Consider the following 12,263-nt stretch of genomic DNA (forward strand, 5'->3'; position numbering starts at 1 on the left):
CTGCTGGCTGCTGTGTTTTCCTCTGCTGCCCCGACCTGGGAAGAGCCTGCCAAGTGATGGCCTGTCACACTGGGAAGATGAAGAGGTGGATTAGACAAAAGAAACAGAGAGGAAACGCAGATGAAAGCCAGAGGCAGATAACTGCTGGCCTTGCGAAGCCTCACATCTGTGGGGTACAAGAACACTGCCAAATACACGTTATCTAAGAGTTTTAACACAATTTATTTTATGCTTAAATAATCAACTAGATCATCCAGTGTTTGTTGTTTTCATACATATGTAATTAGAGCTATTATCAATGAATGCTGTTTCCATATGAATATAATCAACAAATTAAAGTATTTCACCAAAAACCAAATAAAAATGCCCTTTAAAACACAGCAGCCTTAACAACCTAATATTACACTGCTAGGATGATTACAGATGATTGGCTTACTGAAAGATTCTACATCTTATAGCCAGTACACAATACAGTAATAATTTTACAGCGTGCTGCCAGTCTATTAGCTAATAATTTCTCTTCAGTTCATTTAAAAATATCCCAAACTTGTACTCCTTAGAGCACCAACCCACTTCTAAAGCTGCAAGCATTACCCCCATTATAAAGCAAGAACAGATAGCACCCCCCTCCCCATAATGCAACTACTGTATATGTTATGGGTCTTAGGTCATTTCATTGAAAAATTGGCAACAGCAACAAATATTAGATGAAGGGCTTTGTGTTTACAGATAAAATCTTATTTTTCATGTTGCGGAATAGTGTTTGCAAAACTGGAAAAGATTTAATCAAAATAAGGTGAAACACATGCATCAAAATATTAGTACTCTGAAGAAAAATTTTCACAGAACTACAGAATTCCTCATTTTGGGAATCATTTAAATTTGCAGCAGATTTTAAAGATTTTTTTAAAATCAAGCTAGCGATTTTGCATATACAAACATTATAATTGCTAATATACAAGAATCTGTGAAGATACACCCAGAATATCCCTGTAGGTGCAGCCATTTGAGACACCTAGCCTGCTCAATGCATTTGCAATATTCTGTTTGTGATCGAAAAGGCAGTGCCTTATCAACACTTATTCTATTTTGTTAGAATTTATACAGTGTTATTTATTTACAGCAAAACTATTGATGTTTAAAAAAGAAACAAATAGTGTTTTATACCCTGACAGTTTGGGTCCAAGAAAAATAAGGCGAGCTGTTGTGGATTTTAGTATTTTTAGTGTCTTTCCATGGTTTAACCACTTTGTCTTCGCACATCCTCTCTGGCCACAGGAATTTATTTCTTTTGAGATGACATCAAACTGCTTGAGAGAAGCTGTTAACAGCATGGCATCTTGTATATACACTGCATTGGTAACTCAGTACCCTCCAATCCTGTGAATGAACGTGAATTTCCATGCTCTGTAAATTGGCTCATGCTAAATTAATTTTTCGTTTGGGATTTTTTTTTGTTTTTTTTTTTTTTTTCCTTTTGCATAAAAACCATGCGGTTAATGTGGGGAAGCAGCAAACACACGCACACTTTTATAGGTGAATGTTTAATTCCTGTTGATTTTTCTTCCATGAGTGTCCCTCTAGAATACTGGCAGTAAAAGCACACTGTGGAGAGAAAACAGAGAACAAATAATTTCAGAAATATCTTGTTAGAATCAGTTTCATGCCTTTCCCTGACTAAACAGAAATGTAACTGGCACGATGGAATTCTGCAATAGGCTAAATCACACAGTTTCTAGGTAGGCAGTGACATCAGCTGAGCTCCAGCGTGAGGGGAAAATGCAGCTGCAGATGTCCACACTGCTCATGAACCGATTTACAAATATGTTTGCAGCACACTGCATTTCATCACCCCGGACATGCCACCAGCTCATCTGATCCAATGATGACAAGGAATCGGTTCTTTAGTTGTGGAAGTAACAGCATCAACTCCAGATGGAGAGAGCTGCTGCTTCCACAGCATGTTTTTCTTCATTGTGCGCAAGCATCCCCGCAGTGATGGAAAACCTGCTCCCCTCGCACATCCACCTCTGCCAGTTGCTCAGGGAACATTCCTGCAGAGCCAGGAATGCAGCGCCCAGCCTTTAGGAGGCTTGGTGAAGGACAAAAGCACGGACAAGGAGCAGCGCCATCCATCTCCCTCCAGCCTGGCTTGCATGAGTGGCATCGAGGAGAGACGGTGCCCCACAAACCAGAGCCACGCACATAAGGACAGCAAGTTTGTGACATTTGTCAAACACCAGCAGCAGAGAGGGCAGGAAGCAGAAATACAAACACAGCAGCGAGCAGGAGCTGGAAGCCCCGCGGCTCTCCAGCACCTGGGCACGGGGCAGCCTGCTCGGGAGCGGGGCTGGCGCGGTGCCGGCAGGGCTCAGGCTGGCACGGACATGCCTGTTCACTAATCAGGTCACAGGTCCACACACATTCCCCAGGAGTGCTTGCAGTCTCCTTCCACGCTAAAGCAATCTGTCCTTGCCCACATCTACAGTTGTCATAAATCTGTCCTGCTGCTGAGAGCCGCCTGTTCCCACTGCAGCAGTCACGCCAGCTCACACCGTGCTGTCCTGCGGAACTGCACGCAGGAGTTCTTGGCTTCTCCTTTCAGCCTGTGCTTCACAGTGGGCTTATCTGCAATGGTGACAGGGACGTTTTCACAGCAAAACCTAGCTAACATCGTGATTTTTTTCAAACACTCCAAAAAAAAAAAAGAACCACCTCTGCCTGCCCAACAGGATTTTTTTTGTATTTTATGATTACAAAACAGTTTTTCTACAGAATTCCCTGCCTGGGCAAACACATCCCCTTCTGCATCAAAATGAAATGTTTTTAATGGGTTCTTGACCAGACTCGCAATTATGTAATGCACATTTGGTCATGCTTATCATATCAAAGTTTGGAGCACAGAGATTCATCTTACAGGACAAAGTTTCCCCCAGAGCAAAGGTTCATTATCTAAGGCAGACTCTCTGAGTTCCTCAGGGGCTCTAGCATGGAAGACTTGCCTACTGGAAATCACAGGAGAAATGCATCAGCAGTCATGGGAGCAGATCTGATTCTGAGGAACTCAGACTCTGGCTTCCTGAAGGTCAGACTGTTTCATACATTAGGCAAAGACTGCCTAATATATGTAATTTTATTTTAAAATGAAATGGTTATCCCTGGTGTCTTTTGCATCAAACTCATATGCTGGCAGGCTCTTTAACTGCATTGCTTATGGGGTTCAACGCCCCATCTTGCCTTCAATGCCTGAATTTACACATTTCTGCTGCTTTGCCCCTGCAGATTGACAGTGGAAACAGCATGGGACCCAACATGGGACACAATTTCATACAAACAGTGCCATCGCTTTGGCTTGCTTTACTCCCATATCCTTGAGCTCCATAAAGGGGAAAGCTGTGTCAAAAGAATCACCTCCCTTTTCCAAACAATAAATATTTTATGAGTGTGTTGAGCACCAAGCCACGTGAAGCTGTATTATTCTATTAGCACACACAGGAGGACTCTCAGTAAAAGCAGGAATTCAGGTGGATGCAGTAGGTGCTAACCAGATACTGAAATCACACCAGTCACCTCACAGAGCTTGCTCCTTGGGGCTTGATCCCATAAATCCCTCAGCTAGATCCCACACACTGAGTGCTGTTTGTCTAAATGGCTCTACTCACATGCACAGAACACCTGTAGGGCCAGGGGGCTGTAAGGCTACCTTACATTGCATCAGTTAGAAGGGACTGGTGACTCAAGAGAGACTCTGCTTCTGTCTGTCCATTTCCTCACTATCTGGTCTATTTACCAGGTCCTGTTTATTCTGTTCTTAAACCTTACAGTCAATCCCATACCATATGTACAGTAAAAGGATAATACACAGTCTTGCACTTCATAAATGCTTCCTCTGTCCAATTCCTGAAACCCAACAAAGCTAAGAGAGAAGAGCAGAAAAAAGACATGTCCATGGTAAACCTACACACTTGGAGCCATGACAGATGGACCAGCATCGAAAGACACACAGGCACATCTCTGTGTGTTGCTGTGTCAGTGAGACAAAGCAGCCTCTGGCTTCTTTTCTTCACATCTTTACAGAGTCCCCTGCCAGGATGTCTTTGTGCATTTGGGTTTAGCTTGGGAAGTCCTTATACCATCAGCTGCTAGCTTGCTACAATCATTAAGGCTGGATCAATAAAATTCAACAAGAAACAGTTGGTAGGGATTATTTGTTGGCAAATATTGAGACACTTCACTTACAAGGACTTTGACTTGCATAACTGCCCTCAAATCACATGTCTGACAGTGGAAGAAGCATTTTACTCCTAGGTTTATTTGTGTGCAGCTCCTTTACTATTTAAGGGTAGAAAGTTTTTAAGGGTAGAAAGTTCTATGTATTACAAACACTAGACACTGTAAAATTCCCAGAAATTTTGCACATGCCTGAATATTGCTTTGCTTTATTTTCCAAGAAGTAAAGATTAATTTCTATACGTGAACACAAGGTCATTTTCTGCTTACAAGATCAAGGGCCAGCTATTCAGGTCTGCAGCTGGAAAGCAAAGTCAGGGTAGCAGAGGCAAGCCTTTGTGCAGCCCAGGTGTTGTTCCCCATGCTGGCAAAAGCCTTCAACAAGGGAAGAAAATTGATCACACTGACCGTTCAGTGGTTGGCTTTCAGCTTTCATGAGTAACTTTTCTTTTCCACGTGTCTGACTTCTTTCTTTGTCTTAACCTTATAAGCTTCTCCCTGCTTTAAAGGAAAAGTATAAACATTAACATAGTCTGCAGAGAGCACTCATAATTGTAAACCAGCTTCCAAAACAGGATACACATTTTGCTGTAACAGGATAAGTAAAAAGCAGTTAAATCACATTAACACTTCATTTTAAAGATACACACAATCTATTTATCCACTCTGCTGAGCTGCAAAAGCACAGGTCTGAAATATCATCTTCAAGTAGAAAACACAGCTCTACAATTTCAGCCTGACCCCTGGGTTGGAGTGCCCGGCTGGCAGTCAGTCCTCGGCAGAGCCCCTGCTGCCAACTGCAGTGGAAGCCAGTGCCACTGACAGGGAAAAATCCCCTTTCCCAGCTGTCTCCTGGGTCAACTGAATTGGTGGGCATTCCCAACAGCATAGGCTGTGGCTGCTCTTATGATGTTTCACAACGTCTGTGCTTTAAAGTGAGCAGGTTAGTAATGGAATAAAGGGAAGAGGAAGAAAGCCAGCAAAAACCACCACTGAAGCAGCACAGAAGTAAAACCAATGACAGTGACAAGCAGTGCAGGTTTCAGTGTCTTTAAAACAGTAAACCCCAAAATAAAGTTCACCTTTGCTCATTAAAAGGAACTCAATAATCATCTAAAAATAAATTCTCCAGTAATCACAAGCCTCACTCACATCAGAGAAAGGCATCTGTTTATGTGAGGCTATGGGCAGAATTTACCCCTCAGGTGATCTGCATTGATGTATTTGTAACTATTTGTAGTTTCCAACTAATCTAATCTGGTGCAGCAAATTGAAAACGCTTGCCCCTTGCTGGGCAGGATTTTTTTCCTTCATAAACAACCAGGAAAGAGGGAATGGAAATAAGTTTGTTTCCATTCTCTTATTTCTGTGACTTATGTGTCCCCAGCTTTTTTTCTTTTTTTTTATTGTCAGTAAAGAAAGGGTATTTGTTATCTTCCTTTCTGAATCTGTTTTCACTCAGACAGGAATTGCATTAGCACCAGTGACAGTTTTACTGAGCAGAGATGTCTGAGGGCCATGTGCTGGGGAAGAAGGCACAAGCTCCTCTGAAGCCATTTGTTTACAGAGGCGATGCCCATTCCCCCAAGGCCTCCTTGGGACAGATGACAGCTGAGGCACAGTCTGCCCACTCCTGTCCCTGTCACTGAAGCCCTTCCCAAGAGGGGCTGGGGTGTGCTGGCACACAATAGTCCTACTCTGCCCACTGTCAGGGTGATACAGTGGGCATAGTCCAGGCCTGAAGAAGGCTTCCAATTTTGATCACCAGGGACAAAATCCTGTCTTGGTGCTTGCTTGTAAAGGATACCATTCCTTGGGTATGTTCTCGTTGACCTGAGTCCTTCAAACCCTCAGTCACCAGCACCAGGGGTATCACACCAAGGTGAGTGAGAGGCCACTGGGATCAGACTGCAGCTCATTCCTTTGGGCTGGTGGAAAAGCCACACAATCCACCTATAGCTGTAAGGCACAGATTCTGCAAGGGCTTAACCAAACACACAGACACAGCTCAACTTGATGGCACAAAGCAGGACCCAAACCCATGGCTTAGACCTGCTGCCTGTTTTACAGAAACACACCTTGATGCCCTGGGCCAACAGAATTCAGCCGGGCCCCCTTGACGCCGCCCCTGCCCTGTGATCCCAACGCACAACTTGCCAATAACTGCAAGCACCACACTTTTTGCCAAGGCTTCTTGTTAAATGCAAACCTCCAGCCCTTTAGCAGCACTTTCTAGCAGTCAACACAACCCTCTGCGCCTACTGTTATTTCCTGGTAGTCCCCGTTGCATTACCATTTCACCAACTTTCCTCTCATGGGGGATAACAACACGTCTTACTACCTTCCGGGTGATCTGTGGGAAGCAATACATGAAAGGTATCGATTTTTTTTCCTAGATTCTAAAGGGAAAAATTATGTTAAAAGAAGTTACTTGAATGCAAAAACTCAGAGTAGTGATGTAATTCATGATTACTTTTCTTGTGATGACGTTGCCTTCTTCATCGGTAAACTGTTCCTCTGTTACAGATTCACCAGGAATGTTTTTTGCTTCCTCACCCTAAAGAACGTGTTATAAGATTAGCAATAGAGCCTATATTCTGTCAAACCCACACATATTTCCACACCAATCCAAGCAACAAGCACATGCTAGCTTCAACTTTATGTAACAGTTTGCTTTATGTCACACGAACAGTATGAAAGCCTCATTCATTTAGCAATGCTGATACCTGTGCATTTATCCTACAAAATGTTTCCTTAAAGCCTGCAGGGAGCTTCTTGCACACTGCTCTTATTAACCAATGCATGTCAGGAACTCTCTGGGCAACAAAATTGAGTGGTCAGTCTGAGTCCTATGAGACATCCCTTAGCTTTTCAGAGCCTCTCAGTGAAACTCAGCAGTGCTTCTGCACTCACAGAAACATGGTCTAACATGGGGGAAATCTGGGACTTAAAAAGATAGGTCTGCCTATAGCTTGCTAAACACGAGGTCTTAAACACAAACACAGAAGACAGACAGGACTTCTCAGCACTTACAAAGGAAGGAAGTTATCTTACGTGACGCTTTGCCCGGCATGGTGCCACCATGGCGAGCAGCCTCGGCAGCCCGGTCCATGACTTACTGAGATCAGCAGCACTCCAGCCATCACTTCTTGTAGGACCAGCAATTTATAGCAGTGTAAATAAATGTAAAAGCAGTTTCCTAGCTGCTATGCCAGTGACTTAATTCCACTTAAAGGAATTACTGTTTAAATCACAAATAAATGACATGAGTTTAGAGTCTGAGCCCAGCTGGCAGTCATGAACTTATGTTCCAAAAGAACTTTGCTAACTTAACCTCACAAAGTCATATTTCCAAACCTGGGTGCTGAAGCAAGCACTGTTTTGATGCCTCAAAAATATCCATTGTTTGTGCTTATATCTTTCACATAAGAAAGGCAAACATAATGATACTGTAGCTGGCCTGCATATGAAAATTTTCCGCTTGTAAATGAATAATGCAAACAAAAAAAAAATCTTTAAAACTTTTCTTCTCCCCTCACCCTCAACCCACTATGGAAAAATTATAAGTAGAGGGAAGAAGCAGAAAGAAAACATTGTATAAAACACACGATAACAATATTAACTACAAAACAATATTTGAAAGTAGACTATTACAGCTTTTGTAATGCTTCGATGTACTGAACAGCACAGGGCAAATCCAGTTTCTATTTACTCTGGTCTAGACAACACTACATAGTTGTCTGCATAAGCTTCTGGCCCTGCTTTATAATAAACAAATACAGTGATGCCATGTGTATTTTTTTTAAACAGTATTCCCTACTAATGCAGCTTTTTCAAGATGTACAATGTAACATTGGGATTGTACATTATTTCTAAGCTCTAAGCAAAACAAACCTTGCCTTTTGTTTACAAGCCATTTGTGGTCTTTTCTAGCCAAGCTTTTCCATTTTCCTCGCCTGGCAGCAGGCAGGAGCCAGAGGGGAATACTGCAGAGCAGAGCCCCTGGCCATGTTTGTCATTCTTCACAAGTACAGAATTTCTGCTGGTTTCTCACTGAAAGCTGTACTGAAGTCATCACTTGATAATGAAGCAATGTAATTCAGACATTTTACACATCTTTTTCCGCAGGCTTTCACAGACTGTTGGCAAACTGTACAACTTGCTGAACTTTGGTGCTTCAGGAAGCATTGCTAAGAGAAGGACAGGCTCCACAGCCAGGTGTATTCCACTGCACAGGGACATAAGGATAAGGTCCTGTGCCTGAGACACACCTAGCTGAGGTGCCTGGGCCAGGGAATGTTGGCATCCCTACAAAAGCACAGCAGAACAAACAGCTACTGAGGCCTTCAGATGGAGCCTGAAAAATTCATTCCCCAGAAGGAGAAATGGCACACCTGGCTGGGCACTGCACCAGGCTCTGTGCAGGAGGAGGGAAGTGTGAGGTTGGTCCCTGCTGCGAGCGGGGCCCCAGCGGCAGCCGGCTGCTTCCTTTCTCACGAGAACGGGATGGGACTGCTGCCAGGCAGGGGCAGTGACTGGGGAAAGGGTTTGGGAACTGAAACCTGTGGGGTTTCCTACTCACAAAGAGATGGGAGGGGGAAAGACTGATTCTGGAGACTTCACACTTTAATCAGACGCAGAGCAGATGGGGAACTAGATGCACAGTTTCTTTCCTGGCCTTCCACATGTGGGTTCAGACTCCCCAATGGGCTCCAACATAGTACCCCAAGGAGCAGGAGGAAACCCTGGCACAGACATCCCATGGAGCACAGAGGTATGGAAAGGTTCCCTCCCGTGAGCAGGGTCTTCAAAGCCACTACAATAAAGCTCATGAAAACCAGAAATAAAATAACATGGCCAGTAGCAATGTCACCAGACTACTTGGCACACCAACACCATTTATATGTACTGGTTCTTTGACTCCTTACTGCAGCTACCAGCAAGGTTATCCCTTAAAACAACCTAGCGAGAATTACTGTGTCCAGTGTCAAAATAAATGAAAAGTGCATTGCTGCACTAAAAGATGTCTCCTGGAAGAAAATGTAGTTTTAAAGGTGTGGTGAATTTTGGGTTTTAATTAGCTACATGGTCCTTTAAGCACAATTTAAGGATAAATGCTGTAAATACTCAGCAGTCAGCGTGCATGAAATCCGGCTTTCACAATTCTCTTGCTGGTGGGTAGTTAAACAAATTGCAGGAGGGCTCACAACTGGCAGGAGGTAGATCTGATTTACTGACTTTTCTAATCCTATGCAGTTATAAAGATGGATGTTTGCTAGGAAAAAAACCCTACCCACTGGCAGTTTTAGTTGCAAGAGCTCAAATCAACATTGGGTTAGAATGGCACATTAGATGACCTTGTCAACAAGAGCTGTTTTTAAACACAAAGCTGGTGCATCTGCGTCACAGCTAGAGAATAAAATTCTTTCCGCTGCATCATACTTATGTGGGCTTCATTTTACCCTTGACCAGTCAAAATCACTGTCACAATACCAAAAGCTTTAGAAAGGCAGGGAGAAAAAGCTAATAACATGATTACTGGAAGCCCAGTTATATCCCTGGGACTGAAGCATACAAAGGCTGTAGTCTGCAAGCCTCAGCTCCAGAACATGCCATGAAGCTTTGCAAAGCAGAGTGCTTTAATGTCACCCTGCTCACTGGAGTGTAGTCCTGCCAAAACCAGCTGGTATCCTCTCTCTGTTGCTCTCCAGGGCAGGAGAACCAAAGAGCAGTTTCCTCAGTCTTCTGCCAGCTCCACTGATTTTCTTAACAGTTATTTGCAGATTATGGGTGTTCCCAGGGACCTTCAGATAAATGGAGTTATACAGTCAGTGCTGCAGTGTTGTGCCAAAGTTCACTGTAGATTTGTCAGAGCTCTGGTTTTCTTTCATGTTTGTTTTGTTACTAGAGGGATAATAGTCCCTTTTATTCCTTCCATACATCTAGTGTTGTTGAAACAGTGGAGAAAAAAGGTGCAGCTGGATGCATCTTACCGACATGGATAAAAGGGAATTTAAAAGCAGGAGGAAATAAGCAAGATGGAAAGACCCTAAATATTTAATTTTGCCAAAGACCAGAGGCAATGCCGCAATGGGAACAGGAGCTGCACGAGCGCTCAGACCTCTTCCCTCACTGGCCTAAGCCACATCAGGACATAATCCCTTCAGCCTCGAGATCACATTCTTGTAATGCATGAGCAGCAGCTGTGCCCCAGTCTCCTTGGGGTCTCGAGCCTCCATGGCAGCAGCAGGAGAAACAAACATCTTTCATTAAGGTCATTTTCATTAGTGAGTTCTGCCTGCTCAGGGAGAACCTTGTTAATCAGATGCCACAACTCTCCGCCTGTGCCCATGCTGAGTCTGTAGTTGCTTGTTTGCAGATGTATTGCTAAAGCCACAGGAGGGGGAGAAAAATCCCAACAAAACAGGCCAGGCAAGGAGACCTGAGAGCAAACGGTGCTGCAAAAGGGACAGAGTATAGTCCACTACTGGGAGCTGGGGCACAGGTCTGGTGCATGTGGCATGGAGGACACACCTCAGAACAGCACTTGCAGTCTGGGGTTTGATTTACTCCACGTTATCTTACTGAGGCCAGCAGCTCCAACTCTGATGGGGCAGGACAGGGAGAGGGCACTTACCTGCAGCTCTCCCAGCCAGACAGAGACTGCAGTAGAGATGCTGTGCCCAGCTGAACACACTAAAGGAAATGCTTTCCTCACACAGGGCACAGGCACTTAATTCTTATCACCTACAGGATGGCCACATTTTATTTTTCATAAAAAAGCTTCCCCTGAACAGCAAGACCATGGAAGCTGCTGGTTCTACCTTTGACTAACTGCTGCTCAGGCCACTTCTCCTGTACAGGCTGCACCAAACCCTCCATGATCAGTAATGGAGCATTTCATGGGCAAAATGCACAGAAAGGGACAAATCTTCAATAAAAATTGGAAAGAAATAGCTAAAGTACAAGATACTAAATTACATCAGATTTGAATAACCACTGCTTAGAAATATATTTTATTTTCCATTACATTCTACCATAAACTTTTTGGCAAGAATCTTATTAAAAACAGCTTTAGCAAAAATTTGTATCCATGAAAGATTTAACAACCTCTGAAAAAGCATGAATAATTGGACACTGGTTCCTGCCATGGCTGAATAACAGGAGATTTGGATCAGGCTTTGAATGTCCACATTGTGGCAAGCACTCTTATTTTCCCCTTGTGTGCTAATTGCTCGCATTCCTGCACTACCATAAACCCATTTCTTTTGCAATACCCCATCCCATCAATCCACCATGTCAACACAAGAGGGGAAAGGAAGAAAAACAAAAACATCTGCACTACCTTGAGGTTAGAATAGGATCCTATTACATGTGGAAATGGGCATCAGTCCTTGCTTGTCTGGTTTTATGGGCTCAGCCCTCTGAAGTGCTAAATCCCATGGGAATGTGCTCAAGAGTACTGAGCACTTGACAGGATTCAGCTCTTGGACTGCTGGGAAAATACCTCAGTGGGAGAGAAAAGTCTTTCCCCATATTTGGGCCAGGACAGAGAATTAAGGTAGCAGTTAAACGGAAGTAATAGTGTTAGCAATACTGCAGAATGGCACGGAAAGGAAAAACAAGTTGGGAAAGAAGAGCAAAGGTGATGAAGCAATTCAGCCCTGACTGTACCTGTGGTGGCAAAGCCTTTTTCCCACAGCACTCAATTTATCTTCAAGGTTTCAGTGCCAGCAAACTTTATGCCTGCAGGCTGTGTGAGTACCTCTGTTGCTTTAAATGCGACATGCAGGCAGTAATGAATACCAGGAAGAGCAATTAATATTAGGGAAAAATCTTTACTGGGAGGCTGGTGAGACACTGACACAGGTTGCCCAGAGAAGTTGTGGATGACCCATCTGTGGAATGTTCAAGGCCAGGCTGGATGGGGCTCTGAGCATCCCAGTCTGCTGGTAGGTGTACCCATGGCACGGGGATAGAACTGGACAACCTTTAATGTCCCTTCCAACCCAAGCTATTCTATGATCCTTTTA

General features: G+C 43.7%; 1 protein-coding gene across 1 annotated transcript in view; it reads right to left on the minus strand.

Annotated features, from left to right (window-relative positions):
* Positions 1–204: 204 nt before the first annotated feature.
* The window catches only part of ANK3 (ankyrin 3), a 314,256-nt gene continuing 302,197 nt past the window's right edge, over positions 205–12,263 (minus strand). Inside the window, exons 47-50 of the mRNA XM_053983225.1 lie at positions 6,704–6,787; positions 6,524–6,583; positions 4,639–4,731; positions 205–1,605 (exon numbers count right to left, since the gene is read on the minus strand). Coding sequence (XP_053839200.1) covers positions 4,663–4,731; positions 6,524–6,583; positions 6,704–6,787 — 213 coding nt within the window. The 3' untranslated portion in view covers positions 205–1,605; positions 4,639–4,662. The remainder of the gene's footprint in view (positions 1,606–4,638; positions 4,732–6,523; positions 6,584–6,703; positions 6,788–12,263) is intronic.

The sequence above is a fragment of the Vidua macroura genome, chromosome 8, assembly GCF_024509145.1.
Source record: "Vidua macroura isolate BioBank_ID:100142 chromosome 8, ASM2450914v1, whole genome shotgun sequence".
NCBI classification, from domain to species: Eukaryota; Metazoa; Chordata; class Aves; order Passeriformes; family Viduidae; genus Vidua; species Vidua macroura.